General features: G+C 52.7%; 1 protein-coding gene across 2 annotated transcripts in view; it reads left to right on the top strand.

The window, feature by feature from the left end:
- CACNA1S (calcium voltage-gated channel subunit alpha1 S) overlaps nt 1-27,663 on the top strand; it is a 102,112-nt gene that overhangs the window by 39,643 nt on the left and 34,806 nt on the right. For both annotated transcript variants that reach the window (XM_090025575.1, XM_090025576.1), the window contains exons 3-25: nt 2,934-3,073; nt 4,527-4,660; nt 5,377-5,529; nt 5,978-6,183; nt 7,717-7,820; nt 9,341-9,489; nt 11,322-11,403; nt 12,636-12,796; nt 14,107-14,332; nt 15,265-15,472; nt 15,673-15,793; nt 17,622-17,736; nt 17,843-17,936; nt 18,647-18,716; nt 19,719-19,851; nt 20,166-20,295; nt 21,165-21,224; nt 22,201-22,307; nt 23,231-23,318; nt 23,679-23,786; nt 24,917-24,969; nt 26,102-26,248; nt 26,560-26,761. In XM_090025575.1, coding sequence (XP_089881701.1) covers nt 2,934-3,073; nt 4,527-4,660; nt 5,377-5,529; nt 5,978-6,183; nt 7,717-7,820; nt 9,341-9,489; nt 11,322-11,403; nt 12,636-12,796; nt 14,107-14,332; nt 15,265-15,472; nt 15,673-15,793; nt 17,622-17,736; nt 17,843-17,936; nt 18,647-18,716; nt 19,719-19,851; nt 20,166-20,295; nt 21,165-21,224; nt 22,201-22,307; nt 23,231-23,318; nt 23,679-23,786; nt 24,917-24,969; nt 26,102-26,248; nt 26,560-26,761 — 2,991 coding nt within the window. The remainder of the gene's footprint in view (nt 1-2,933; nt 3,074-4,526; nt 4,661-5,376; nt 5,530-5,977; nt 6,184-7,716; nt 7,821-9,340; nt 9,490-11,321; nt 11,404-12,635; nt 12,797-14,106; nt 14,333-15,264; nt 15,473-15,672; nt 15,794-17,621; nt 17,737-17,842; nt 17,937-18,646; nt 18,717-19,718; nt 19,852-20,165; nt 20,296-21,164; nt 21,225-22,200; nt 22,308-23,230; nt 23,319-23,678; nt 23,787-24,916; nt 24,970-26,101; nt 26,249-26,559; nt 26,762-27,663) is intronic.

Raw genomic sequence — 27,663 nt, 5'->3', positions numbered from 1 at the left:
GGGTCTGGAACCAAAATCCAAGGGATGTGGTGCAGGCTCCTACCCTGGGGGTGTTTAAGGGGAGGTTAGATGAACACCTTGCTGGGGTCATTTGACCGCAGTACTCTTTCCTGCCATGGCAGGGGGTTGGACTAGATGATCTGTTCAGGTCCCTTCTGACCCTAGAAACTATGAAACTATAACTATGAAACTATGAATCCACAGTATACATACAGGCTGGGGAGCTCCCACCTGGTGAGCACAGAGTCCGAAATGGATCTTGGAGTCATTATTGACTCCAAGATAAACATGAGCCACCAATGCCCGAGCGCAGCTAGCAAAGCCAACCACACCTTGTCGTGCATCCAAAGATGCATCTCAAGCCAGTCCAGAGAGATGATACTCCCCCTCTACGTGACATTGGTCCGGCCTCAACTGGAGTACTGCATCCAGTACTGGGTGCCACACTTTAAGAAGGATGTGACCAACCTAGAGAGGGTCCCGAGGAGGGCCACCCGCTTGGTTGGAGGGCAGTAGGACAGGCCCTATGAGGAGAGGCTGAGGGAGCTGAATCTGTTCAGCTTCAGCAAGAGGAGGCTGAGGGGGGACCTGGTGGCTGCCTACAAACTTGTTAGGGGAGATCAGCAGCAAATAGGAAGGGCCCTATTCCCCCCAGAAGCACCTGGGGTGACGAGGAACAATGGCCAGAAGCTACTGGAGAATAGGTTCAGGTTAGAGATTAGGAGGCAATATTTCACTGTTAGGGTGGCTAGGATCTGGAACCAACTTCCCAGGGAAGTGGTCCTCGCTCCTACCATGGAGTTGGACCAACACCTGTCTGGGGTCGTGTGATCCCAGAGTGTGCTCCAACCAGGCGGAGGGGTTAGACTAGATGCTCTATTCAGGTCCCTTCTGACCCCAAACTACTATGAAACTATATCACACACAAGACAAAATGCATAAACCCCCTAGTATGCTGCTGCCTGTGATAGTGTGTGGGTAGCAGTGGGGGATGCCAGAGAGCTATCTCTCCCTGAAGCACCAAAGGGGCATTCTCTGGGGTTGATTTTAATGGAGATCATCAGGTTTTTCTGACTATTGACCCAAGTCTCAATATTCCAACTAACAGAGACAAACCTTTTTTGGCAGGTGTGCCACAAATTAAGCCTGCACCTTCTCCAAGTGCCACTTGGGTCCGTTTCCCCTGTCTGATCTGTTGCTCTGCTTTCTGCTCCCAGGCCTGCATTCCCTGCCCATTTGCTGCTTTGCTTCCTGCCCTGCCTGCTTCTGTGCTGCCTGTCTCCTCCCCATCTGTTGTGTGCCGCACACAGGGGCTGCTCATGCCACTAGTGGCACCCATGCTGCAGGTTGACCACCCCGACCTAGAACATTTTTGAATTTTGGGAAGCAATCAGATGTAATTGCACTTCACTGAGTGACAGAAAAAGCAGTGCCATCCACCTGAGTGCAGTCTCACTTTACCCAGACGGTTGTTGCTGAGAATTTAAATGCTGTGTCTCCAGCCCCCTACACACACACACACACACGCACACACACACACACACACACACGCACACCCCTTTGGAAAGAGATGGTCCCTGCCTAGGAAAACTCACTGGACAAAACAGATGAAGGACAGAAGGAAAAGGGGAATGACTTGACCCAGTAAGTCAGTAAGTCCCAGGTCATCCCACTCCCAGGCCTGTGCTCAGTGTTGGCAGCTCTTGCAATTTCCCTGTGACTGCCAGGATACTAGGTGCTTCTCTTAAAGGGTCCTGGCAATGGCCAGATTGTGCCAGGAACCAGCTGGCTCATTGCTGAGTGACCTGCTCACGCCAGCACAAGAAAGAAAAGTCCTGCCTTAGTGGAAAGGCCATGGTTGTGAAGGGAGACAAAGGCTGCATGTGAGCAGAGCAAGAGGCTGGGGCAGCCACCTAGGAGCTGGCTGCAGAAGGAAAGCCCTGGAGCATCAGAGTGCCTAAGAGGCAGACAGGAAAGATCTGGCACTTGATGCTGCAGGAGAGCCTGCATGGGGCCTGCAGGCGGAGGATGGGAATGGGGTAGCCCCAAGGGGCTGAGCTAGGGTCTGCTGGAGCTGTTGTTCTATTTTAGGGCTCTCCAACTTTTATTGGCCTTACAGGCTGGGTCTGGCTTTTTATGGGCTGCATGATCCTTCAGTGGCAGGGCGATGACTTAGTACAGCTGCTGGAGCCACTGCTCTGGTGTGGCTCCAGAAACCAAGGGATGAATGCTGCCACCACTCCTCACCCCCCTTTTCCTACTGTGGATTAGCATCCCCAGCAACAACCAAAGACCTTCAATTCTGTGGTGGGGAGGGCATGAATGGTGGCAGCATTCAACCTTTGGGCTCCAGAGCCATGGAGGCCTCAATCTAGCCTCTCACAAGCCACATGCAGCCCACAGATCACCACCTGCACAGCCGTGTTTTAGCTTATAATCATTAAAACCATTGTTGCAAAGCATACATGGAATATGGGTTTCTAATAATGCCATCCACTCACTGATTTAATCATGAGTGTGTCCTTGGGGACTTTTCAAGAGCCAAAACTGAAGAAACCAACCTGTGGAGCATCTCAGCTAGGTCCTGGTGTATCCCAGCACCTGCAGCCAAGCTACACTGAGGGGCTGGGTCTCACATTCATGAAAAGCAGTGGACTTTACAGTAGCAAGCCACATACTGAAAGAGTGGAGCTGAAACGGGGAGCTTTTTTCAAAGGAGGATCAAGTCGGGACTGCTGTACTTTCCATCTCAGCCACAGGGCCTTGTGAATCAAAGGTTTTCCCCCAACAGACCCAGGCTCTCTGCTGAATGACAGGCTGAGGTGGGTCCCAGGGCTGGCTGTGCTGCTCTCCAGGTGGCATGGCCCAATGGGGACACTGGTTGGTTACCTCTTCGCTAACAGTCTTTCCCTTTTTCCCCTGGTGTCTTGCAGGAGAAGATAGAATATGTCTTCCTGATCATCTTTACCATTGAAGCCATGCTTAAGATCATTGCTTATGGGTTTTTGTTCCACACGGATGCCTATCTTCGGAGCGGCTGGAACGTGCTGGACTTCGCCATCGTCTCCTTGGGGTAACGCAGGGAGCTGGTTAAGAGTGTTTTGCCTAGGGCTGGAAGAGGGTCCATGGAAGTAACACTATCAAAATGCAGGTTTGATCCAAAGCTCATTGAAGTCAACTGGTATCTTTTTAATGACTTCCTGGGGCTTTGGGTCACACCTGTAACAGTTTTCACATACAATTGATTCAGGCCTTTAGCTATATGACACTCTCAGACTAGCCTGATTTCCTGGGATCATTGACAGCCCTCCCTTTTAAGTCATATAACATCCACACACCCTGCACACAGACAGCCCGTCTATAGGACTTAAGTAGCAATTAGGCTCGTGATCTCAGGGTCCTCAGTGGTTTGGCAGGGCAGGTGGTTGAGAGGAGCCTTAGGACCTGTCACCCCACCCCCTCCCAAAATCCAGGGAGTTTATACTGTTTCCCCAGTGGAGAAAAACATTTTGCATGAGAGCTTGATAGCTTTGGGCTGGTCCCTCATGGGTACCACTGAATTGGTCCCTGTCAGGGGTATAAACAGGACAGAAGCAGTCAGGGCTCGACCCTAGAGGCTCACAACCAGGGGATCAGAAACAGACAAGATCACAGAAACAAGGTCCCAGCTAGAGTCGGGGGATCAGGGGTTGGCAGTCTGTAAGGGACCAAGACCTGGAGAGTTATCCAGCTGGAACCACGAGCCAGGGGGGCAGGGCACAGGGGCCAGGCACAGGAGGCAGCAGGGTTGCCAATTGGAGTCCCAAGCCAAGAGGGGCTGGGGCAGACAGCTGTATGGAGCCAGGACATGGGCAATTGCCAAGCTAACCCACAAACCAGGAGCAAACTATCAGGAGACAGGGTCCAGGTGGAGTCAGGAGCCTGCAAGGAGCAAAGGGGTCTGTGCTGGTGTCACAGGTGGGAACCAGGAACTAACAGGCAGATATGAGGAGCAAGGTTGAACCCAGGGAACAGGAGGCTAGGACCAACAGCCAGGTCCTAGGACCACACAGGTAGGACCAAGTAACAAGGCATGAGAAGGCCAAGACTAGGCAGAGGCATGAATAGTGCTGGGCTCTGACAGAGCTGCTGCTTATAAGCAGGGAGCCATGCCCATGCAGGTAAACTGGGGCCAGCCAGGGGTAGTTAAGCTACTAGTAGCCAGGCCCAGATAGGTAACCAGAGCTAGCTGAGGGAATTTAGCTTGCCTGACTCCTAGCAGCCCCTTCCTAACAAGAAGCCCAGAACAGGACAAATGCCCTTCTGAGATGCTGTCTGTGGGCAGGGCTCAGAGAGACTTGTCTGTTGTCCATACAGTATGGCACTGCCTTTTCTTGCTTGGATGCTTGACTTTTGCATCCCTTGTGCTTCTCTTCCTTTACTTTTTTCCCTGTCCTTCACTCTCCTTCCCTCTCCCTACCTCCTCCTCTTTTCTCTTCTCTTCCCCTGTCCCAAATGCCTTTCCCCTTCTTCTTCATTTCCCCCAGGCTCTTCACCATGACGCTGGAGCAGATCAGCGTGATGCAAGGTGCACCTCTGAGTGGGAAGGGCGGCTTTGACGTCAAGGCCCTGAGAGCCTTCCGGGTGCTCAGACCTCTGCGCCTGGTGTCAGGAGTGCCAAGTGGGTGACAGCTGCCTTTCTAATGCAAGGGGGAAGCTGGGAAGGGGGGTCCTGTGTGAGGCATGGAGGGGGTTCCCATGGGAGCATGGCAGGAGGTCCAGTTGAGCAGCAAAGCCTAAATGGTCCCTGCTGTGCCAGTCCCTCTCAAGCCTCCCAGAGCACCATGGCTCAGCAGGCCACAGACTTAACCCACCTGGACACAGCATGCCTCAGGGCCCAGGCTGTAATGGCTGAATATTGGCACTGTCCAGTGGCCTCTCTGAAATGGAGGTCTTCACTCTGGGCAGGTATTCCCCACTCTCCTGGTTCATACAACCTCAATCAAGAAACCAAGCACAGAATGAGCTGTGGGAGCCTCCTGTGCCCTGTGGGGCCAGGTGAGGTGGCTGATCCAGATGTACCTGCTTGGTAGGAGGGAAGGGATTTCAGTCCCCAGGGCTTTCCTTGCCACTTGTGGTACTGCCTCCCACCCATCAGTATGAAATGTTCTGGGGAGGAAGAAGGCTCTGATAGAGTTGAGAGAGGAGTATGATCTCTCTCTCTGCCCCTGATTTTCCACATGAACTTGGGCAAGCCCTGTCTTCTCCCTTGCCATGTGCAGCAATAGATGAGCAGCTGAACGTGTATGTGAGACACTGCCTGGGCAACAATGCTGATCAGGAAGGGGGGATAAGGGTGGGGGTATGTGTGGAGATCTCACCTGCTTTTTGCTGCAGGCCTGCAGGTGGTCCTGAACTCCATCATCAAGGCCATGGTGCCCCTGCTGCACATCGCACTGCTGGTTCTCTTCATGATCATCATATATGCCATTGTTGGGCAGGAGCTGTTCAAGGGCAAGATGCACAAGACCTGCTACTACACTGGGACTGGTATGGGACATAGTGATCCACCATTGCTGGAGGGGGGCAATAGAGATGGTAAATGTGGCAGAGCCATTCAGAGGGCCCCTAAGGGGTGTCTGGAATAAAGCTACTGTTTTAGGAAGAAATCCAGCCCTGTCATCACTGGTCCTGCAAGCAGCAGAATACAGCATGCCGGGGACATGTTTGAATGTGGCAATATGTATGACATGGTGCAAGGTGTGGCTTTGATGGCATGATAGGGAGGAGAATATTAGGTACGGCTAGGGGTTGGGTATGAGGACCACTGTGCCTGTATAGATATGAGGTATCATGGCAGTGTGTATGACCTTAAGGCATGGCGCTAAGGCATGGTGGGGGTTAACTGTAAGTTATTGTGGGAGACATATCACTGTAAGACATGGCAGGGGCTGTGTGGTTGTCTTTTGCTCACCCAGGCTTCTGTGTGCTTCCTCAGATATCATTGCCACAGTGGGGTCAGAAAAGCCAGCCCCATGTACCAGTACCGGGCATGGGCGTCATTGCACCCTCAATGGCACGGATTGCAGAGGCGGGTGGCCAGGGCCCAACAATGGCATCACCCACTTCGATAACTTTGGGTTCGCCATGCTGACAGTGTACCAGTGCATCACCATGGAGGGATGGACTGAAGTCCTCTACTGGGTAGGTGTGGGCTCAGGCCTAACTTCCTGCATACTGAAAAGATGTTGGTGAGCTGTTTGAACCTGTAATACAAGAACATGGTTAAGGAGTTTGGCTGGACCTGCTTCTGAGAGGCTGAAAAGCCTGGAGCCCCTCTGATGTTAAGCTAGTCCAGATTATAGCCACGGGCACACTAGGTGAGGAACCCCTGGGGACAGGCCTACTTGTGGCCTGGAAGCTTCTGGGTGGGGATATGCATCAGCAGCATGACCCCCATCCTCCTGCTCCTAACTGTATGAACCACACCTGTAAATCCAGAAGCCACTTCAAATGTGACATCTCTTGAGACCCATGTCCCCTGTGTAACCTGGGTCAGGTCACTCAGGGCCAGCTTCTGTTCTACCTTTTAGTCACTAAAGAGGCATACCAGGAAACAGCAACAACTTGCAGAGTCAAAATCAGGGAGGCACATGTAAAAAATGAGCTGCACCCACTGAAGGAAGTTACAGACACCAACCAGCTGTTCTATAAGCATGTTGTCCAGAAAAAAAAGACTAAGTAAGCACTTAGTCTGCTGTTAAATAGCCGTGGGGAACTCTTAACAGAAGATGCAGAGAAGGCAGAGCTGTTCAACAGCCACTTTAGCTCTATTGTCACAAAAATATTAAGCTTCAACAAGACAGCTAAAAAAGAGTATTTGGGTAAAGAAGGGGACAAACTGAGGGTTGAGGTAATGAGACGTTAGTCAGAGAGCTGTTGATCAGTCTGAATGTACTTAAGTCAGCAGGCCCTGATGAACTTCATCCCAGGGTACAAAGGAACAGGATCTCAGAGCCCTTGGCAATAATGTTTATTTTTCAAGTCATGGGACACAGGTGAGATACCAAAGGACTGGAAAAGGGTCAACATGGTGATCCATTTTTAAAAAAAGACAAAATAGAGCAACTGGGAATTATAGGCTGGTTAGCCTGACCTCAATACCTGGGGAGTTACTGGAGCATATTGTAAGGAAATCCATTTGCGAGCACCTGGAGGAGGAAAGGCATATTGTGAGCATGGATTGCTAAGAACAAATCATGCCAAATAAATATGACCTCTTTCTTCAACAAAATAACTAGTTGGATGGGTGAAGAGAATGCAGTGAATATGATGTATCTGGAGTTTAGGGAGGCTTTTGACAAAGTCCCACGTGATGTTCTTATAAACAAATTGCGGGACTGTGGGCTAGACAAAACTTCTACAAGATGGATAGACAACTAGCTCAATACTAGCTGTGATTAAATTTAAGTAATTATAAATGGATCCATGTCAGAATGGTAGGAGGTTTTGAGTGGAGGGCCACAGGGGCCTGTCCTGGCCTGGCGCTGTTCACACTTTGGGACCTGTCTCCACATACGCTCTTCATAGGCTGACTGGAACTGGCCCCAGTCTCTTGGTGCCTCATTTCTCTGTTTGGAAGGATTCTGAAGTTCTTAGCTCCAGGGTCGCCCAAGTCCTTAACACATTTTCGTTCTCCCTGTGGATGGAAACTTTATCACCCTCTTTCCTGCTCAGGTGAATGACGCCATTGGAAATGAATGGCCCTGGATCTATTTTGTCAGCCTCATCCTGCTGGGCTCCTTCTTCATTCTCAACCTGGTGCTGGGTGTTCTCAGTGGGTAAGTGATGGGAGAATACACTGGCCTGCTCTTGCTGTGTCTGTGGCCCGGAAAGCAAGTGCAGGAGAGTCTCCCTGGAGAGTGTATATATGCTAAAGTGTCTTGAGGAGGGGTGGAAAATTGGGGACATGGTCCTTAATGATTTCTGGGATATAACAGGAGGGCCTGAGAAATTTTCCTTTCCTTTTCCCTTCCCTTTCTTTCCTGGTATCAGGGTGTGTCAGGCCTTTCAGGCTGGAGGACTTTTGGGATGACTCAGGAGTGTACATTATGGGTTCTCGCAGCCCTTCACTGGAAGGGCAGGACTGGTAGATGTTTAACAAAGAAAGATTTTCTCCCAGGTGTTAAGCAGCAGTTAACAAAAATGTACATTGAGCAGCAAGGGAAATGGAGCTCCCTGTGAGCCTTTGAGAGCAGCAGGGGCTGATCGAGGTCTCTGCCCGGGTTAGCCCTTGCTGTTGCCACATGCACAGAGTCCCACTTTCCTTGCTTGTGGGCAGCAAGGCTGAGGAACTGCCTGGGACCACCCCCTGCAGGGACAGGAGTTGCTCCACATCGGACCCCATTGGTGCTTGCAGGGGGCACCCTCACCTTTGCTGCCTCACCTGGGCTGTTCTGGAATCCTGCTGGGCACTGGGGCCTTAACGGGCACACGGGCAGTCCAGTGCTAGCAAGTGACTCTCCCGTGCCAGGCCACCCATGGGCCCTTTAAAGGACCCTGCACTCAGGCACACACCTGAAACATCTCCAGTCCATGTGGGGCAAAGGGCAGTGATCAGGGTGGCAGGGAGCAGCCCTAGTTGAGTGGTAAGGTTTCTGCCCCCACCCCTGCAGTCAGCCCACCGAAGTTGCCCTGTACCATTACCACCTGGCAGTGACGGGGACAAGGCTGCTGGCAAGTGGCTGCTTGCTGCTGGCTGGGCTGTCAGGGAAATAGGTGTTCTCCCTCCTCCCTCTCACTTGGAGTGGGGGAGAGAGACCAGAGCACTGTGGGATAGTGGAGGGTCTAAATAATGTGCCAGACATTCAAATTGACCCATGGTAGATACCTGCCACAAAGACATTCTACATATCATGAGTAACATCTCTGAAGCAAGTTTGCTATTTTAGTGGTTGATTCACCATTTTATCACATGACATGACTGTCTGGCATGTTACTACTTACTGCAAGATTAATGTGCTAATTACACAATCAATGTAATAATTGCCAGGGACCGAAGGATAACAGGGCAATGTCAGGTTATATTGTTATCAGGTCAATCTCTCTCCTATGCTATGTCATGTAGCAATAACAAAGATAAAAGATGGAACTGATCCATTTTCAGTGTGCCCTTTCATTGAGTTAAAGAAGTCGCTCCTGTCACAGCAGTTGCTGTCTGTTATCCTCCATGAAGACCAGTGAGTAGAGTGGGACATGGCACATACTTGTCAAGCCTGTTCCATGAGCATGGTCTCAATCGCATCTTCCTGTTCAGGCCCCTCTCTGCTCCTCTCACACCTGCCCTTGGGTTTTGTTTCAGCGAGTTTACCAAGGAGCGAGAAAAGGCGAAATCACGGGGCACGTTCCAGAAGCTGCGGGAGAAGCAGCAGCTGGAGGAGGATCTGAAGGGCTACATGGACTGGATCACGCATGCTGAAGTCATGGATAGTGTTCGGACCAGAGGAGAAGGTACTGTCCCCCTGGGCAAAGTCAGCCAGGAAGGCACAGGCCTGAGTCTCCATTAGCCTCTAGATAGTGGTTTAATGTTCTACCAGAGGGCATGTGAGTGTTTGGGGGGAATGCTCCCATTCTTCCCACCACTGAAGGAGGAAGCCCCTTCTTTGACACTGCCCAGATTCAAAACTCAGAAGCTGCTCAGGACCTGCAGGAGATGAGGGTGTTTGGAAAGGAATCACAGTCTTGTGGCTGCAGGCAGACCAGGGCCCCAGAGGTTCTGCCACTGATTCGCTGTGTGACCTCAGGCAAGTCACGTCCTTTCTCTGGGCTTCAGTTTCCTTGCGTGTAATATGGATATAATGCTCCCCTGCTTGGGGCTGAATAAATTCATGGGTATGAAGGGCTTTTAGAGCTTCTGATGGGATAGGGAAAGAAAAGGAAACAGGCACTGGCAAACTCCCCTTCCCTATCACTTCCCTGTGCGCCCTGGGGAGCTGCTTGTGCTTGTATTTCCTTGGATAGTCTGGATCATCATTTGTTTTGTGGGACATCTGACACAGCTGGCGAGCTATGTGGCGGGCCAGTAGGGGGCGCTCCGGCATTGAGCCACCCACCTCACTGCGCCCGACCACCTGCCAGGCTCCGAGTGCCTCCCTGGGGGCGCCTCGCGTCCAGCTGACCCCCTTCCTAGAGCACCCTTACTAGCCTGGGGGTAACATAAGCTGCCACCACCCCGAGAAGGGACTCTCTCAGCCTGTGTCCTCGGGGAAACACAGGCCTAATAGTCCTATGGGTACTCGACCCAGCACAGGCACTTGGGGCGCTTCCCCAAGTCGGGGGCCAGAAAGGAAAGTCCCTCTTAGTCCATAGACCTAAGGGGCGTCTTAGGCATAATTTAGACCCACCCCTCAATAAGTCTCCCACACCAGTCACAAAGGAGAACTTTATTGATTACAGGGGTAGGGTGAAAATAGGGTACAAGATTGAGCAATATCCTAGAACTCATAAAGAGGAAACAGTGTGGCTGAGGTAGCCTTTTGATCACGCATCTGAGTTACTGCCAGCTAGATATCGAACCAGATCTCGAGTAGCTTACTCACTAGCATCTTGCAAAGGCTGGTGAAGTTTCCCTTCGGAGGCAGGCGGCTTCTAGCTCATGAGTTTGGGGGAGAGAGCCAGTTTCAGATGGGAAAGCTCCTCTGTGTCCCCTGCATGGCTGCTGCCCCCTCCTCCCGGGCAGCCCTAACTTACGTAGCCCCCGTGCCCTCATTCACCTGGTCCGGTGGAGGCCAGCACCTGTTGGCTGTCGGCCAACCGATCTGAAAGGCATCGCTAGTTGCCGGGCAGACTCCAGCCCCCCAGGCAGAAGCCCCTCACCCAGGTGGCTGATGCCAGTCCCGTAGGCAGAGGGAGCAGGTGTCCCCCGTCCCTCAGGAATGTAGCCCGCTCAGGTTACCTAAAGAGGGAGGGTAAAGGTGTGTCTCCTCTGCTGGGCCCATCCTCATCAAATTGTCACAGCACAGAGATTTTGGGGAGAAACAAAGGTGGCTCCCTGCCACAACCTATATACACAATGGTAACAGTTCTGAACTCTGCTGCTGGTGTCCTACTCTGCACAATGGTTACATAACTTGTCTTTCCTCTCAGTTGGTTTGGTTGCACATTACTGTGCCAAAGACTCCTTCCCAGACTCAACTGTGCCTCTCAGGGAGCTCTCCAAAGGGATCCCGTTGCCAGTGTGCTCCTTAGATCGTTCTCCTTCCCGATGGCTCAAGGTTGGGAACCCATTGCAGGTGCGCTCATGGGCTTCTTCCCCCATCTGAGGATTTCTTTGTATTTCACAGGAATGCTGCCATTAGATGAAGGCAGCTCAGAGACGGAGAGCCTGTATGAAATTGAGGGCATGAACAAGTGGATTCTTTTCTTGTAAGTACATACTTGGCAACCCCTGAAAGCATACAGGCTCCAGGCAGACAGCCCTGGACTCCCCTGCTCTTAGAAGTCCTATCGTGACAGCCAGTGCTTGCATGTGAAGAGGAGAAGGGGCATGCATGTTCAGTGGAGCCCTCACAGTGGTAGTTTTGCCATATTTGTTAAAAGGCTAGCCCAGGTGAAATCCTACCCATCCTTGGGGACTGCACCTCAAATTCCTCTGCACCACACTTCCATGCCAATGCTTTGGGAATGAATCAATGGTGTCAAGAAAGAAAAGGCTGTTTCCATTGTTGAACAGGTGGTGACCAAAAGGATCATGAACAAAATCCTAACAGGAGGCTACACAGGCTATCTGCCATACAGAAGGTGATTCACCTCCTGGACAGCACTCTGGGTGCAGAGGCAGGACTACTGGGTTTTGCTGCCTTGACCTGCTAAAGGCTGTGGATGGACATAATTTGTAATGGCTTTAAAAGGCATGAGAGATCACACAGTAGTTGCTGTGATCTAATGTCTACACGCTCCTCTAATGCTGCAAAGGAGCTAAATCACTGCTCGTTTAGTCTGCAGTGAAACAAGGCTGAAGTTGCAAAGTTTTTGCTACATTATGCACTAGAGAAGCATGCAGGCATGCAGTTGACGCTGATCAAACCCAGTACGATTGTTCCGCCTGTCTACTCCCTTAGTTCTCCCATCTGTTAAATGGGGACGATGCAGCCTTCCTACAGCTATTAAGAAGATACACTTGGCCATGAATCAGAGACCCCAGTCTGTACCATGACCCTACAACCCAGTGGGGGATCTGACCTGATGCTGGTAAAGCTCCCATTTTGGCTGACAAGCTCTAGAGAAGAGCAGGACCCCATCCCTGTGTGGGTGACAGGGCCTTTCCCCTGTGTCAACAGGAGCATAAGAACTGCCATGTACTGGGTCAGCCTGTAGGTCTATCTTGCCCAGACTCCTGTGGGAGAGAACAGAGTATGACCAGGGATTTCCCTGCATTGCTTTCCCACTTGCAGAATCCAACATTTGAGGGCTAGGGAGTTTTAATTCAGAGCCTATACCCCTAACTCCCATGCTCAACAGCTACTGCTGCCCCTTTCCTCCAAGAATCTGGCCAATCCCTTTTTGTGGATTGGTGCGTTGGGACAGCTCTGCCCTCTGTGGCAGGATAGGGCTGGTTAGGGCACACAAACATGACCTTTTTTGGCCCCTCTCTCTAGTCGGCACTGGAGGCGCTGGAACCGCCTGTTCCGCAGGAAGTGCCGCGAGGTGGTGAAGTCCAAGTTCTTCTATTGGTTGGTGATCCTCCTTGTCGCCCTCAACACCCTGTCAATAGCCTCTGAGCACCACATGCAGCCAGACTGGCTGACCCACGTGCAAGGTGAGCAGGGGAGCCTGGTGTTGTGGGGGGGTTTCCCAAGGACACAGAGGTCACATACATGTGGCCACACTCATACATGCATACATTGCCTGCATGTGCACACATACAGATCCTTGCATATTCACACACATGCATACATTCTCACATACACATGCACAAGAACACACACCTATGGACTGGCCTGGAAAGGACCACTTTGGTCATTAGATCCAGTTTCCTGCAATTGTACACAACCACATAGTGGATGTTCAGTGCCAAAGGGGCTGCAAGACAATGCCTTGCAGCCCTCCCCATATCCCACAAGTCAGAGCATACCCCCAGCATCTTACAGCAGGGATGTCAAACCTACAACCCATGGGACAGCTCCAACCCACAGAACCCCATAATCCAGCCCACAGTGCTGGCCCATTGACCCACATGCTGCACTGGACTGGTCCTGCGTACAGTGCTCAGCATGTGCGCTGCCCATAGTGCTCACTAGGGCCAGTCCCAGGCTGTAGTGCTGTGTGTGCTGGACCAGGCCATGGGCCTGATCCAGCCTGTTGAATGGCCCCATGACGCTTGTTCAGCCTGCGGGGTCAGATGGGTTTGACACTCCAGTTTTACAGTAAGGCAGGAGCTTTAGTACACAAAACACAGGCCTCAGAAAATTTCTTGTACCGCAGGAAGAGAGCCAGAGTAAGAGGGGATCCCCACATCCATGGGGCTCTGCAGGAGCAGGGAAGATGTTAGGTAGGACATACCCAGACCAGCCTGAGAAGTGGACCATGCTCCATGCTACAAAAGAAGACAGACACCCTTCAGTGGTTCCTGCCCATCTGGCCTCACCCAGTTCCTTCCTGACCCAAAATCTGGCCATTGGCTTGACCTTGCACATGATGGGAACACCCTCCAGCCAGGCACCTGAGTGAATATGCATCCAAACACATCCATATACATGTGTACATGCCTGTACACACACATACTTGTGCGCGCAAACACATATGTGTGAACACACACACACATTATATGCCTTCATGTTGTTTCCAACAGGCCCTCTGTTTTCACCTTCCACATTAGCTCATTCTCCTGCACCCTTTCTCTTATGCCCCAGCCACACATGGTACTTTGGGGAAGAGGCTGCTAAAGCTGCTTAGGGCATTAAGATGGGCAGGGAAGCATGAGACTGCCAGGGCTGTCCTCCACCTCTTTGCTGTGCTGCACCCACCTGGAGCCAGCAGGGAGTACAATGAGGGAGTCGAGCATTTTCACGAGCACTTGCTGGTCTCCTGCTCCTGGCCAGAACATTAACCTTCTGGTTGACAATGCAGATAATGCCAACCGGGTGTTGCTGTCACTGTTTGCGGCTGAGATGTTGCTGAAGATGTACGCCTTGGGCCTGCGCCAATACTTCATGTCCCTCTTCAACCGCTTCGACTGCTTCGTGGTGTGTGCTGGCATCCTGGAGACCATCCTGGTGGAGATCCGCCTCATGTCACCTCTGGGCATCTCTGTCTTGCGGTGCATCCGCCTGCTGAGGATCTTCAAGATAACCAAGTAAGGGCAGGGCCCTGAGGTGCAATGTAGAGCTCAGGTGACCTGCTTGAACAGGGAGATGGAGCCAGTTTTACCCCATGGAGACCTCAAGTATCCCCAGAGCTATGAGGGCTGCAAACTGAGCCGGGGGAAATTGATGGGATCTCAGTCCATCTAGCTGTGCTGTTAGGGTCTGGGCAGCTAGTTTCTGGTCTTGGCTCTGAGAGGGGAGGAAGAAACACAGCAGAGCAGGATGCATGGGATAAGGTGCAGTTCATCCTGTAGTTGAATCATCTCCAAGTCCTGTGCTCAGGATGTTTGATGGCAAGAACAAAAATTGGGGAAGCTGAGAATTTGTGGAGGGAGTTCACCAGGCTCCATGAATCCATTTAGGGAGAGAGTTATCTGCCCCCCATTGTCATAGTGATAAAGGGCAGTACTTTGGTTCTCATTTTACAGGGGAAGGAAACTGAGACACAGGGAGATTGAGTCACTTGCCCGAGGTCAAACAGGGAGTGGGCAAAGGGCCTAAAAAATAAATGGTAAGCAGTGAGCCCTAGAGGACTGAGCTTGGAGTGGGACACAGAATAGCCCGGGCTTGCTACTTTCCCCACAGTACTTCAGTTACCCCACCTGGAAAATGGAAATTGTGGTGCTGACCTCCTTTGTGAACTGCTCAGATCTGGTGATAGACAGTGCTCTGGTGCATTATCATCACCACCTGGGTTCCTCCTGCCACTTTCACCCCAGCCCCAGCCCCAGCCCCAGGGCTGAGGCACTTGGCGAGGCCCTCCCCTGGCACAAGCCAATACAGTGTCTCTGTCAAACAGAGCAATGCTCTGGTTAGTCTTTAAGGTGCCAACCTGCCCCACCCTCTGCAGCACGATTCCCAGCAGTGCCGCTTGCAGCAGGCAGACAAGAGACAGGGGTGTATATGCACTTCCTCTCTGTAGGTACTGGACTTCTCTGAGCAACCTGGTGGCATCCCTGCTGAACTCAATCCGCTCCATTGCTTCCCTCCTCCTCCTCCTCTTCCTCTTCATTGTCATCTTCTCCCTCCTGGGGATGCAGCTCTTTGGAGGGAAGTACGACTTTGAGGACATGGAAGTTCGACGCAGCACTTTCGACAACTTCCCCCAGGCCCTCATCAGCGTCTTCCAGGTAGGAGGCAGAGGGACCCGGACACCTCCCAGCAGCCAAGCTATTACTCAGAGGGACCTTGGGAGTCATGTTTCTATTCTGGACTCTAGAAGTCAATGTGTCTGGGGCAGGGAAGAGGGATCAGGACTCCTGGGTCCTACCCTGTTTTCTGGCATGGCCACCCTGTTCTCTCACTCACACCATCTCTTGCCCTCTCCCAGGTCCTGACAGGAGAAGACTGGAATTCCATCATGTACAATGGGATCATGGCCTATGGAGGGCCTTCCTTCCCTGGCATGCTGGTCTGCATTTACTTCATCATCCTCTTTGTCTGTGGGAACTGTATCCTCTTCCAGGAGCTGGGCGTTGTCTGGCTACCCATGCTACCGGGGCTAATAGGCCTGGGTTGCAGCTTTGGTCTATGAACCGACAGCCATGGAACTACCTCAACCTGTGGTGGCCAACCTTTATGGCAGGTGTGCCATGAGCCAAACCCTGCCCCTTCCCCGAGTGCTACTCTGATCCCCACTCCACAGTTATACCAGATATAGAATTCGTGCTCTGGGGCACTGGAAATGGGATGGGACAATCCATCCCATCTTCCAGGTTGTTCATGACTTCTGAGGAGAGGCTGAGGGAACTGGGCTTATTTAGGCTGGAGAAGAGATGACTGAGGAGGGATTTAATAGCAGCCTGCAACTACCTGAAGAGGGGGTCCGAAGAGGACGGAGCTGGACTGTTCTCAGTGGCGGCAGATGGCAGAACAAGGAGCAATGGTCTCAAGGTGCAGCAAGGGAAGTTTAGGTTAGATATTAGGAAAAACCTTCTCACTTGGATTGTAGTAAAGCAGTGCAACCGGTTACCCAGAGAGGTTGTGGTATCTCCATCCCTGGAGGTTTTTAAGACTGGGGTAGACAAAGCCTTGGCTGGGGTGATCTAGTTGGGGATGGTCCTGCTTTGAGTAGGGGGCTGGCCTAGATGACTTCCTGAGATCGCTTCCAGCCTGAATTTTCTGTTTCTATGTTTCTGTGAAAGGAGGCAGGGGGGGCTTGAGCCTCTGGCAGTGCAGAGCAGTGGGGCAGGAGGCTCCTGTGAGAGGTGTCACAGCCAAGAGCCAGGTTAACCCTTCCCTGTCCCCTCAACTGCCATAGTTTTATATGGCAATTGAGGATAGAAAGCCCTGAATTCAGCAGCTGCTGTAGGGCCAGGGAGGGGGTGACCTGGCTCTTAAAGGTGATGTCTCACACCTCCTCTCACAGTAGCATCCTGCCTCTGCTCAGCTGGAGGCTTAAGCCTCCCACACCCCCCAGCTCCCTTTACTGAGCACACAGGGCTCACATGCACACTTGTGGCACGCTTGCCAGAGGTTGGTCACCCCTGACCTAAACCCTCAGGGCCAAACTGGGGGGAAGTGAGTGTTGTTCAGGGCCTTGCAGATTGCCTGCTGTATCAGAAAGCCACGCAGGAGGTGCTGTTGTTCTCCACAGTATCAACCATTGAGCACTTCTGGGAGTAGGACTCTGAACTAGTTTCATAGTTTCTAGGGTCGGAAGGGACCTGAGCAGATCATCGAGTCCGACCCCCTGCCATGGCAGGAAAGAGTACTGGGGTCAAACGACCCCAGCAAGGTGTACATCCAGCCTCCTCTTAAAGAGCCCCAGGGTAGGAGCCAGCACTGCTTCTCTTGGGCCAAGGCTCTGATCAGCAGAAAGGACAGAAAGTAGGGTGGGTCAGTTCCTTGCCCAATAGGGTGACTTTTATGTTGGAATCATCTGGGGGCTTGGGACACATGGAGAAGGCCTGCATGGCTGGTTAGGGGCAGGTTCAATGCAGGAGCCCCAGGAAGGGGAGAAAACCAGAAGTGCAGGGTGGGGGCTTCTGAAACACAGAAAACTATCAGCTTGGGCAAGTCTGTTGGTCCCTGGGTTCAGATCACATTGTGGAGGGTGGTGGTTGTTCATGTGTGACAGACAGGAGGTGGCTGGCATGAATGCGAAAGGAGTCTCTGCCAAGCCTGCGGCTCTGGCCAGCTTGCTGAATGCCCTGCTTAAGACCATCGACCAGCTGCCCCATGCCTGGCCTGGATGATGCAGTCATGGGAAGGTCCCACAGCTGTAGCACCCTGCCTGTTAGCAGTCCCATGAGCTTCCTTAGCCCATTCCCTACTGAGATATCCTGCTCAATGTCTTCCTGGCAATTGCGGTGGACAATCTGGCTGAGGCTGAGAGCCTGACCTCTGCCCAGAAGGCCAAGGCGGAGGAGAGGAAGCGGAGGAAAATGTCCAGGTCAGTGCTGTCCCAAAAAGCAGGAGTGACTGGGGCCTGGTGCTGCCAGGCAGCAAGAGCTGAGGGCCCTGACCGTGTCACCTCTCCTTTTTGGTTCTCCTGTCAGAGGTTACCCAGGGAAATCTGAGGAGGAGAAGCAACTACTGGCCAAGAAGTTGGAACAGAAAGCCAAAGGGGAAGGAATCCCTACCACAGCCAAGGTCAGTGCCACCACCCTGCTGGACTGGCCAGGGACGGGGGGGCTGCTGAGGTCTGGATCCCACCTGCAAGTGCACACATCATCTCATGCTTCCAGTCAGTGTGTTAAATCCTGGCTGATGAGTGAACGCCCTGAGGCTTAGGCTCCGGCTGCATCCAGACTTTTGAGCCTTTGCGGCTCACCTGAATGGTCCCAGCCCCTGGATTCTGCAAGCAGTAGCTCGGGGCAGGCTCCCCTGAGGATCCCGATGCCTTCTTCCTCCTCCCCAAGTGCACCCTTCCCCTGGCTGTGATGGCTTTCCTGGCCCCAGCGTGCAGCTGGCCTGGCCATATGATAGTCCCAGGAGGCTTGCAGGGGGGACCACTTCCTTTTGGGAGGGGCAGTATTTTCTGATTATTTGCCCAGCTGTGCAGGGAGGGGATATAGTTGGGCATGGACAACCCCCCCTTTGCTCACAGGCTGATGGGAAAGGAACTGATGTGGTCATACCACCCTGAGCTTCAGCACCCTGAGCATTGCCAGAGGCTCATAGTTAGACATCTGCTCTGAACGTCAGTCAGGTCTGGAACGCTCCTCTGATGCAAGTAACTGCTTCCTCCACCCCAGCCCAGGACATAGGGAAGGCAGGGGGTAGGCAGAGCTACAGATCCTTGGCTTGTGACTCAGGGTTTCCCAGGGTTTCCACTACTCACCTTTCTATGTCATTTTCAGCTAAAAGTAGATGAGTTTGAGTCAAACGTCAATGAGATCAAAGACCCTTACCCTTCTGCTGACTTCCCAGGTAAGGCTCTGGCCCTTGGATCCTGCTGGAGGGACGGAGAGAGACAGGGGTGGGGAAAGGCCTGGTGTAGCTTTGAGAAGAGAAGTGCCAATGATTGGCTCTGATCACAAGCTCCTGGGAGGGCAGCTGGGTTTGTGGCTTATGGCAGTGGTCAGCGACGTTTTCTGGCTGGCCAGAATGACCCAGCTCAGGTCTGAGATGGGCTGGCACTTGAACTCAGCTGCCACTGCCGCTTCTCCCCACTGCCTGAATCCACTGCAGGTGAAGTCCCCTACTCCCAGGAGCTGCCAAATGCCACCAAAGCCCCCTGGCTCCCAAGGCAGGGTCCAATGCCTCTGTGGTCTGGATCCAGCCCACAGGCCCAGAGCTGGAGGAGATGCTGTGCAGTCCTTAGCAGCTCTTTTGTGTGCTCATGTGAAGTGGGATCAGGACCTTATGGCTCTCTCTGCACAGCAGACTGTTGTGCCCTTGCCTTCGTCACTGCTTTGCTTGTGGACTTGCTCCCCTGGGGTCTGACAAGTCTTAAAAAACTGAAACAAAGGACGAATTCTAGGCCTAGCATCAGTGATCAGGACTCTGCATTTAAAGCAGTGGGGTCTGCGGGCTGAATTCAGTGTGGTGAGGTCTGAGGTTTTCCTCTTGGATCTGCCCCATGGATCTGCAGTGGCAAAGAGTGGAAAGTCCAGAAAGGTAGGGAGCTGAGAGGGGAGTGGCATGTCCTCACCCCAACTAAGGAGGTCACACTGCTGTCTGGCATAAAAGGAGACGTGACCAGAGGCCAGGTTTCAGATCCCTGCATGAAGAAACAGAGCCGTTGTGCTGACTCGCCAAGTTTAGACCAGTTCGGGGGTACATATGACTAGATCCTCTTTAATGGTGGACCTCTTTTCTGAAAGCTTAGTGTCAGGAAAGCACTTTCTCTGGCAGCCAGCAAAGGGAAGGACCCCAGCCTGAAGACAGGTACAGGTTGACTGTTTTTTTCTCTTTCTGGCCACCCCACAGGCGACGATGAGGAAGATGAACCTGAAATCCCCCTGAGCCCTCGGCCGCGCCCCCTGGCAGAGCTGCAGCTTAAGGAGAAAGCTGTGCCCATGCCTGAAGCTAGTGCCTTCTTTATCTTCAGCCCCACCAACAAGTAAGAGCGGCTTCTGCCTGTCTACCTGCAAGGACAGCCTTCCAGCAGGGGTGGGGTGGCCAGTGGTGCCTCCAGCACCAGCCTTCCCAGCCGTGGGAAGGCACGTATGGAGAAAGGGACCCAAAGCTATTGCAGCTGCTCGCTAGAAGGTCCTGGGATAGTTCATCCAGCAGTCCTACTTCCTACTGTACTCCAGGGCACATCTTTCATAGCGGACCCCTTCTTGTACAGCCATGGCTGGGAGCCCCCCTCATCTTGACATTGCCCCGTGTCCACCAGGAGCAGGCTCTCACCCCGTTGCTTCCCTGCCACAGGTTCCGAATTCTGTGCCACAGGATTGTCAACGCCACCTGGTTCACCAACTTCATCCTCCTCTTCATTCTGCTCAGCAGCATCTCACTGGCGGCCGAGGATCCCATTCGGGCTGAGTCCTTCCGAAACCAGGTGACCCCGCATGGGGGCCCAGCCAGGGAAAGCACCCAGAGCTGCCTGAAAAATGCAGCCCCAGATTCACTGCTGCGAGGAAGCCTCTTTCCTTCTGCCCTGGGAGATTTTGGAGAGGGGGCTGGGCATCTAGATGCTATTGCTGCCCTTAGAGGAGAGGGTTGTGCTGTGCAGAGAAGGGAATTCTGGCTGCCTCCAGGAGCAGGATCTTTTTAGCTCTTTTTCATTTTAGAGAAGCTCCTACCAAGCTGTTGTCTTGTCCCTAAACAGAGGTGGGCATAGAGGGCAGGAGCTGGGACTCTGGGCTTTCAGAGGAGAGTCTGGTTAGAGCTTAAAGCATGAGTCTCCTTTTTCATTCCACTTCTTACACCACCAAATTATCTGACTTGGAACAAGTTTTCCCATCTGTCAGGTGCCACCAGGAAGGACATTTCACCCACGCACTCCTGATCTGCAAGCCCCAAATTCTGGAAACATAACAATGAAGCCACTTAAGAGCAGTGTTTGCCAGTGAGAAGGATGGAGAGAGAGAGTGGGAGAGGGATTTTAGGCAGGCAGCACCGCTCTGAAGTGTCTCCTGTCTCAGGAGCGAGTGCAGGGCATGCTACAGAGCAGCAGTCCTGGGCTGGGCACATGGTGGTGTAGATGTGTCCTCCCATGCCGCAAGCATGGGGCACATTATGCATTAGAACATAAGATGCCTAAGATGTGTAGATCTTCAAGGTGATTGGTATGAGGGTCCCCAATGGGGACATTTTGTCCATGATCTGTATAGTCAGGTGCAGTCTGATTTCCTGGGTGTCCCCAAGACCTCTTTTCTCTCCTATCACCACTCTCTTACCAGGTTTCTGTATACTTTTTTCCTGCAGATTCTCGGATATTTTGACATTGGATTCACTTCTGTGTTTACTGTTGAAATAGTCTTGAAGGTGGGTCACACACTAGTTGCTGTCTTTACCAGAGATGGTCCTGAGTGGGGCAGAGGAGGGGGTGCCAGAAGAGAAAGGGCACCACCAATATCTCACGTGTTTTATCCCTCATGCTAGCATATGAGCAGGACTCAGGAGCGGCACAGGCTGTAATGAATGCAGATCCTTTATTGAGGCTGTGAACACAGACACATCCTGTGGGTCTCTCTTGTCCCCTACCTGCCAGGCTCTGCCACCATGTGGGGGCTTCCTAAATCCCACATGAGACTGAATCCTTGTGGCTGCTTTGTGACCCTTGTGTAGCATGAGCTTGGTGCATCTCAGCCCTGATGCTAATGCATAAAGGTTCATGTCACAAAACCACAATCACACCCACCTCCTTTTGGGCAGCCTCAGCAGTTCCATAAGGATGTGGGGAATAAACTTCCTCTAGAGTGGAGCTAGGCAAATATTTAGGGATGAACCTTTTTATGTAAAAAGTGCAGATCCAGCCATGCCAGATTGATTTGTAACTTGCTCTTGGCTTCACCAAACTGTTTCCATGTCTCCCTCTCCCTCTCCAAAGAGGAAAAGTCAAAATGTTCTGATTTTTAAGCCCAACTGGTAAAATTTCTTTCATTTTAAAAGAAATTAGAGGGTCCCACAATGAAGTGCTTCATCTGACCCCAAACAAACAGGGGTTTTCTTTTGATTGTCAGATTTATCACGGATCTGAAAGCAGATCATTTGGGGTTGATGCAAAATTCATTTTTAATCCGCGTGACTTTCCCCTGCTGTGGGGGTGGCTGAGACAGGAGTTGAGGGTCCCTGGCCTGGTGCATTGTGAAATGCTTTGTGTGATCTGCTTACCTGGTGGCTATAGAGAGGATTTATGACCTCAGGGCTAAAAGCTGAACTCTTTTCGGAGTCACTAAAGGAAAACATGAGCAGAGGGTATGTGTCCCCATCCCCTTACCTCTCCTCTGCTCCCTTTCAGATGACCGCGTACGGAGCGTTCCTCCACAAGGGATCCTTCTGCCGGAACTCCTTCAACATCCTGGATCTGCTGGTGGTGGCCGTCTCCCTCATCTCCATGGGGATACAGTAAGCATCTGCCATAGCAACCAGTCTGCCAGTCTAGCAAGGGATGGCACTACCTGCAGCTCTGCCATCTATGATGTAGCTCAAATTATGGGTCCATTTAGCCTAGTATCTTCCATCTGGCAGGGACTGATCCCTGATTCTGCAGCCGATAGAGGTGTCCTTTGCAAGATGAAGTAAGGAGTGTAATTTCCTTCTAGTCCTGGTGTCAACCCCCTGAAGCATGGGTGCTAGCAAATGACCCTTGCTGTAGCATTCACAGAATTCACTGCAATAAAATTATCTGGCTGCATTATTGAGAGGGGGAAATAAGCAGCCTCTGAGAACAGGGGTGGGAGAGGGTAGCCCATGCGTTGTATAGACAAGGATCCCACAGCAAGCACCCAAAAAAGCTGAGCTAGCCTTTTCCCACTTCCCTGGGTTTCTTCAGGGCTCCTCAGTCCCACTCCTCCCTGTGCACTGATGGGTAGGATTCACCCTTGTGAAGTCAGGATCTTGGTCCAGCTTTGCCTCAGCACAGCATGTGCCTTTTCCCTTCATCTGTAAAACAGAGCAAGTAGCTGCTGCTTGCACCACCAAGGGGCAGAGTGGCAAAGTTCATGTAACGCTGGGGAGTGCTCTGAGGTCCATCCATGTCAGGATGGACTGTCCCAGGGGATCTCTGTCCACTGAGATGGATGGCTGTTCCCCCTTAGTGCACACCACAGCTGGCCCTGGCCTGCAATTTTGCTCTCCCTGTCAGCCTGCTCCTGGTCCCCTTGCAGGAAACCCCAGCATGTGATCCTGCCCCTGAAATGCATTGTGCCTCCAGTAGTGTGTCAGGAGCTACATGATGAAGCCCTGAAGGCAGGGAGGGGACCAGCTGATTTTTCTGCCTGTGCCACCAGCTGAATAACCCCTCTCTTCTCCTTGCCTGCTGACTCCAGGTCCAGCACCATTTCTGTGGTGAAAATTTTGAGGGTACTGAGAGTCCTGCGGCCACTGCGAGCGATTAACAGAGCAAAGGGGCTGAAGGTAAAAGCAAAGCTGGGGGAAAGGCTCTTTGGATACACATAGCTGCCAGGCATGGTCACGTGGCAGTGACACTTGGACTAAGAATGACAGTACATGAAGGGTAGACCTTGAGATCTGGAAATGAAACCCATGGAGCCAGGATCCTGCCTGTGCTTCCTAGGGGTGTGGGTTACCCAATCTGACTCTCACTTGGGTGTTTTTCTGAGTGTCTGGGAAGGGGAAGGTAGTCTGATGCTTGGTACACACCTTGTGGCTGGTACATGCTAGGTACATGCTTGCGGCTGGTCCACGGGGCTAGTCCCACATGGGTTGCGATGCTGCAGGCACAGTCCATCTATGATTTGTCCTCTCTTGCTGTAGCACGTGGTCCAGTGCGTGTTCGTGGCCATCAAAACCATTGGCAACATTGTGATAGTCACCACCTTGCTGCAGTTCATGTTTGCCTGCATTGGGGTGCAGCTTTTCAAGGTGAGAACCCCTCCTGCCTAGAGCGTAGGTGTGCTCCTCAGCCCAGCTCCCCATCCCAGGAGATCTGCAATTATCCTTGACCAGGGAAGCTCCAGGTTGGGACTCTCATTCCTGATTCTTAAGAGAGACCATTCTCCAACCCTGAGAAAGAAAAGCAGGCCAAGGTCTGAGCTGGCTCCCTCCTCCCACCAGACCCTCTCAGGGGAAACCTTAGAGCCACAGCACACTGCAGTCAGAACAGGGCTGCTTCCTCTATTGCTCTGTCTGGAAAAGGCAGCTGTATGCAGGGGCTCTTCCCAGCCGTGACACTGAGCAGCTGGGTGCCCATGGGCCAGTCCCTTCCCCTACAGTAGTCCCGTCTCCCAAGCAAGGTCAGTGCTGCTGACACTCCTTTGTACAGAGCTCTGGATTATTTAGATGGAAAGTGGTAACTCTCCCTGCAGCAGGAGACCCAGCTTGCATGCCTGAGCAGCTTCCTAGAGGGTGTCATTGTCACTGGGAGCTAAGGAAGTGCAGGTGCAACATGGCCAGGGTCATAAACTGAGCTTGCGGAGGTCCCACCTGGGATGAGGAGAGACTGTGCAGTCCAGCAGGATGATGAATGATGCCCTGCCACATAACCCTGGCAGCCAAGCAGGACTGTTGTCTGTTAAAGCCTCTTGTTATTTTTTATCCTCCATTGTTTTTTTTCCCCTTCTTTGGCCTGTGCATGAGACAAATTTGGCAGGTCTTAGCTCATGTATCAGACAAAAGACACACTGAGGCCTGGCGCCCTCTGGCCCTGATGCTGCCAGGCTCATATGTGCATGGACCACAGAGGCCAACTTCTTCCATATGGTCCCAGTAGATCAGGACTGGGCATGATGGCAGGACTCTGTGAGACGTGCAGTGCAGTCACCAGTGGCATAAGCAGAAGCTCTTGTTCCCAGGGCTATTAATCTGGCCCCTGAAAATACCCAGTCAGATCCAGAGGCATAACTACCAGGGTCTGCACCAGCAGCAGTGGGGCCTGGGCTGTCAGAGGTGGTGGCTGCCATACTCACGCCCCCTCTACAGGACGCCCCAGTTGTCTGCTCCTCACTGTGCTACCAGTAATATTGCTTTGTCTTGTGCTGTCTGGTTAACCGCAGGGGAAGTTTAACAGCTGTACAGACCCGTCGAAGATAACCGAGAGAGAATGCAGGTAGGCACGTCACGCCCTCTTGTCCCTGTACACACCACACAGCCAGAGCACCCTCTGGCATGGAGCACATTGCATGGCAGGGGGCAGGGAGGGAGCACTCACATGGTGGGGCCCCTGCCAGCTTGTGCCCAGGATCCTGAGCCCAGAAAGCTGCCCCAGTACATGGCATACCCCACCATGCAGGGCACTTTGCTCTAGGACATGGTCGGTTGTGGTCCTGCATGCCATATCAGGCACACAGGGCGGCACAGGGCCTGATCCTGGCTGGGTAGTGGCAGAGTGGGGTCCCCAGAGCCCAATCCTGGCTAGATGGGATAAAGCCCCATGCTATCTCTGCCCCACTGGGCAGGGGCAGCTTGGGGCCTGATTCAGTCCATGGAGCAGACCCACACCCTTCACCTACGTGGTGGGGCCAAAAGTGTGAGCTCCACTGCTCTAGGTTATGGGCAGCAGAGGCCAGTGATGAACATCCTAAGGCAAGATGGAGCCTGGCTCTTAAACCGCAAGGAGGATAGTCCAGCAGAGCCTATACTGCTGTGGATCTGGGCTGTCTTCTGTCTTGCTGCTAGCCAGGCTGTCCGGGAGAGGCAGGAAGCAGGCCCAGCTGGTTTGTCCTGGCAGTGCTGCAGCGGGGCTAGACTGCCCTGTACATGGTCTCCAGCCCTTGTGCTAATGAACAGGACTGGGGAAAACAAATACGTTGACTCACTCCACAAAGGTCTGGTTACCTGGGATCTGTGTGACATGGAGTTGTGCAGGGCAGCTGGGCTGGTCTTGTCTGAGGGATGTGGAGCTGGGCTCTCTCTCCCTCCTGGTGCATGTGTTGGGATTCCCAGCGTGACCTTAACTTGCACACTGTGATAAGATATAGGATACAGTGCTCAGAGCAGGGAGACCTCAGTGTGTGTGTATGTGTGCATACATGTGAGCTGGAGTTATATGGATAGTTTTTTAGCTTACTTACTCCCATTCACCTATGTCCAAATCAAGAGTGATTCCAGGGGCCTGGTTTGACTCTGCTCACCCATGGGTCCCTCAGCCACAGCCAATCTGAAATCAAAAGGCCATTACCTAGGTAGGGTGAGAAGGTAGGCAGGTCCCCCACCTCAGTATGTGCCCTCTCCCCTTGCAGAGGGTATTTCATCACGTATGTGGATGGTGACCCCACGCAGATTCAGCTGCAGGAGCGTGTGTGGCAGCACAATGACTTCCACTTCGACAATGTCCTTTCGGCCATGATGTCCCTCTTCACAGTCTCGACCTTCGAGGGCTGGCCACAGTGAGTCTGGCTGGTGTAAGGGTGGCATGGGGGCCTGGGATGAGTATCACTCTGCATGGAGGAGATTTGCAGGCCTCTCTGGCATTGCCTCTCCTCTTGGTAATGCCAAAAGTAGGAGTGAGGGGCACAAAGAGGTCTCCATCTTAGGAAGCATGGTAGTGCTCCCAAGGGGCCGAGGGGGAGTTGCTGGCTGGAACGTCCTGCCTGCCCTGTGCCAGCTGGACCACAGCCCCCCAGAGGTCTTTGTGTCTATTATAGAAGAAGGGTTGTGTCATCAACCACCCTGTTAAGCTCTCTGTTGACCCCCACAGGCTGCTGTACAAGGCCATCGACACTCACACTGAGGACATGGGCCCCATCTATAACTACCGGGTGGAGATGGCCATCTTCTTCATCATCTACATCATCCTTATTGCTTTCTTCATGATGAACATCTTTGTGGGCTTTGTCATTGTCACCTTCCAGGAGCAGGGTGAGAGCGAGTACAAGAACTGCGAGCTGGACAAGAACCAGGTACAGGGACATCTGGGTTCTGGTGTGGGAGTGGGGCATGCTAACTGGGCCAGAGTCAGGGGCAGGGGGCACTTGTGTTCTGGGGGTGGGGGGGAGGCAGGAGTATGGGAGTTAATTACCAGGCTCAAGATAAGCAATCCTGTTGTGAAAGCAGCTGAAGCAGAATGGTCAGGGCTCTGGGAAGGGTGGAGGGCACAGGGTAGGCAATGCCAGGGTTGCCCAGCAGATGAGGGTGGCAATGTAGGCTCAGGAATTTCAAGCTATAAAACTGAAACCCAGGTGCCCACAGATTTTACATGCCCTCCTGTGGTCTCAGCTGCCCTCTGTCACCCTGACCATGCACTGCAAGATCCAGGCTTAGCCAGACCCCAGGACAGTCCCATCATCCAGGAGGTGTGAACTACTGTGTAGCTCATGCATTACCTGGGAGCCACATGCAGGCAATGTGGCACATTTGCTTGGGGCCGGTGGAGGCTGTGGATCCTTGGGCTGTGGTGGGGCCCTGCAAGGAGTCAATGGTTGGCAGCAGCCCTCCAGCCTGGGGCAGATATGGACAGATCCCTTCAGAGGCCACTGCAGGTGCTCCTGCCATTGCTTTTCCTGTCCTTGTGCTGTAGGTAGGAGGGAGGGTCTGGGCCACACTCCATTGCTCATGGTGCCAGCTTTCCTCAGCCCATGGCACCCTGGCATGCAGGATTCAGGTTCTCCTTGAGCCTTCTCCCCAACCCAGGTGAAGCCAGAACATGGCCCAGCTGCCCAGAGCAGCTGCACATTCCTGCCTTGGACTGCCGTCAGCTCAGGTTTCCTACACTGAGCAGAGTCCTGCCAGGTCAGCGTCTGGGGGGGAAGCCAGTAAAAAGCCCAGAGGCTGCAGATAGGGCTGCCGCTGCTTCAGTACACAG

Source organism: Crocodylus siamensis, chromosome 13 (genome assembly GCF_052110815.1).
Source record: "Crocodylus siamensis isolate JL-2025a chromosome 13, ASM5211081v1, whole genome shotgun sequence".
In the NCBI taxonomy this organism is placed as follows: Eukaryota; Metazoa; Chordata; order Crocodylia; family Crocodylidae; genus Crocodylus; species Crocodylus siamensis.
The sequence above is the reverse complement of the archived record's forward strand: the minus strand, read 5'-3'. Positions and strand labels throughout refer to the sequence as shown.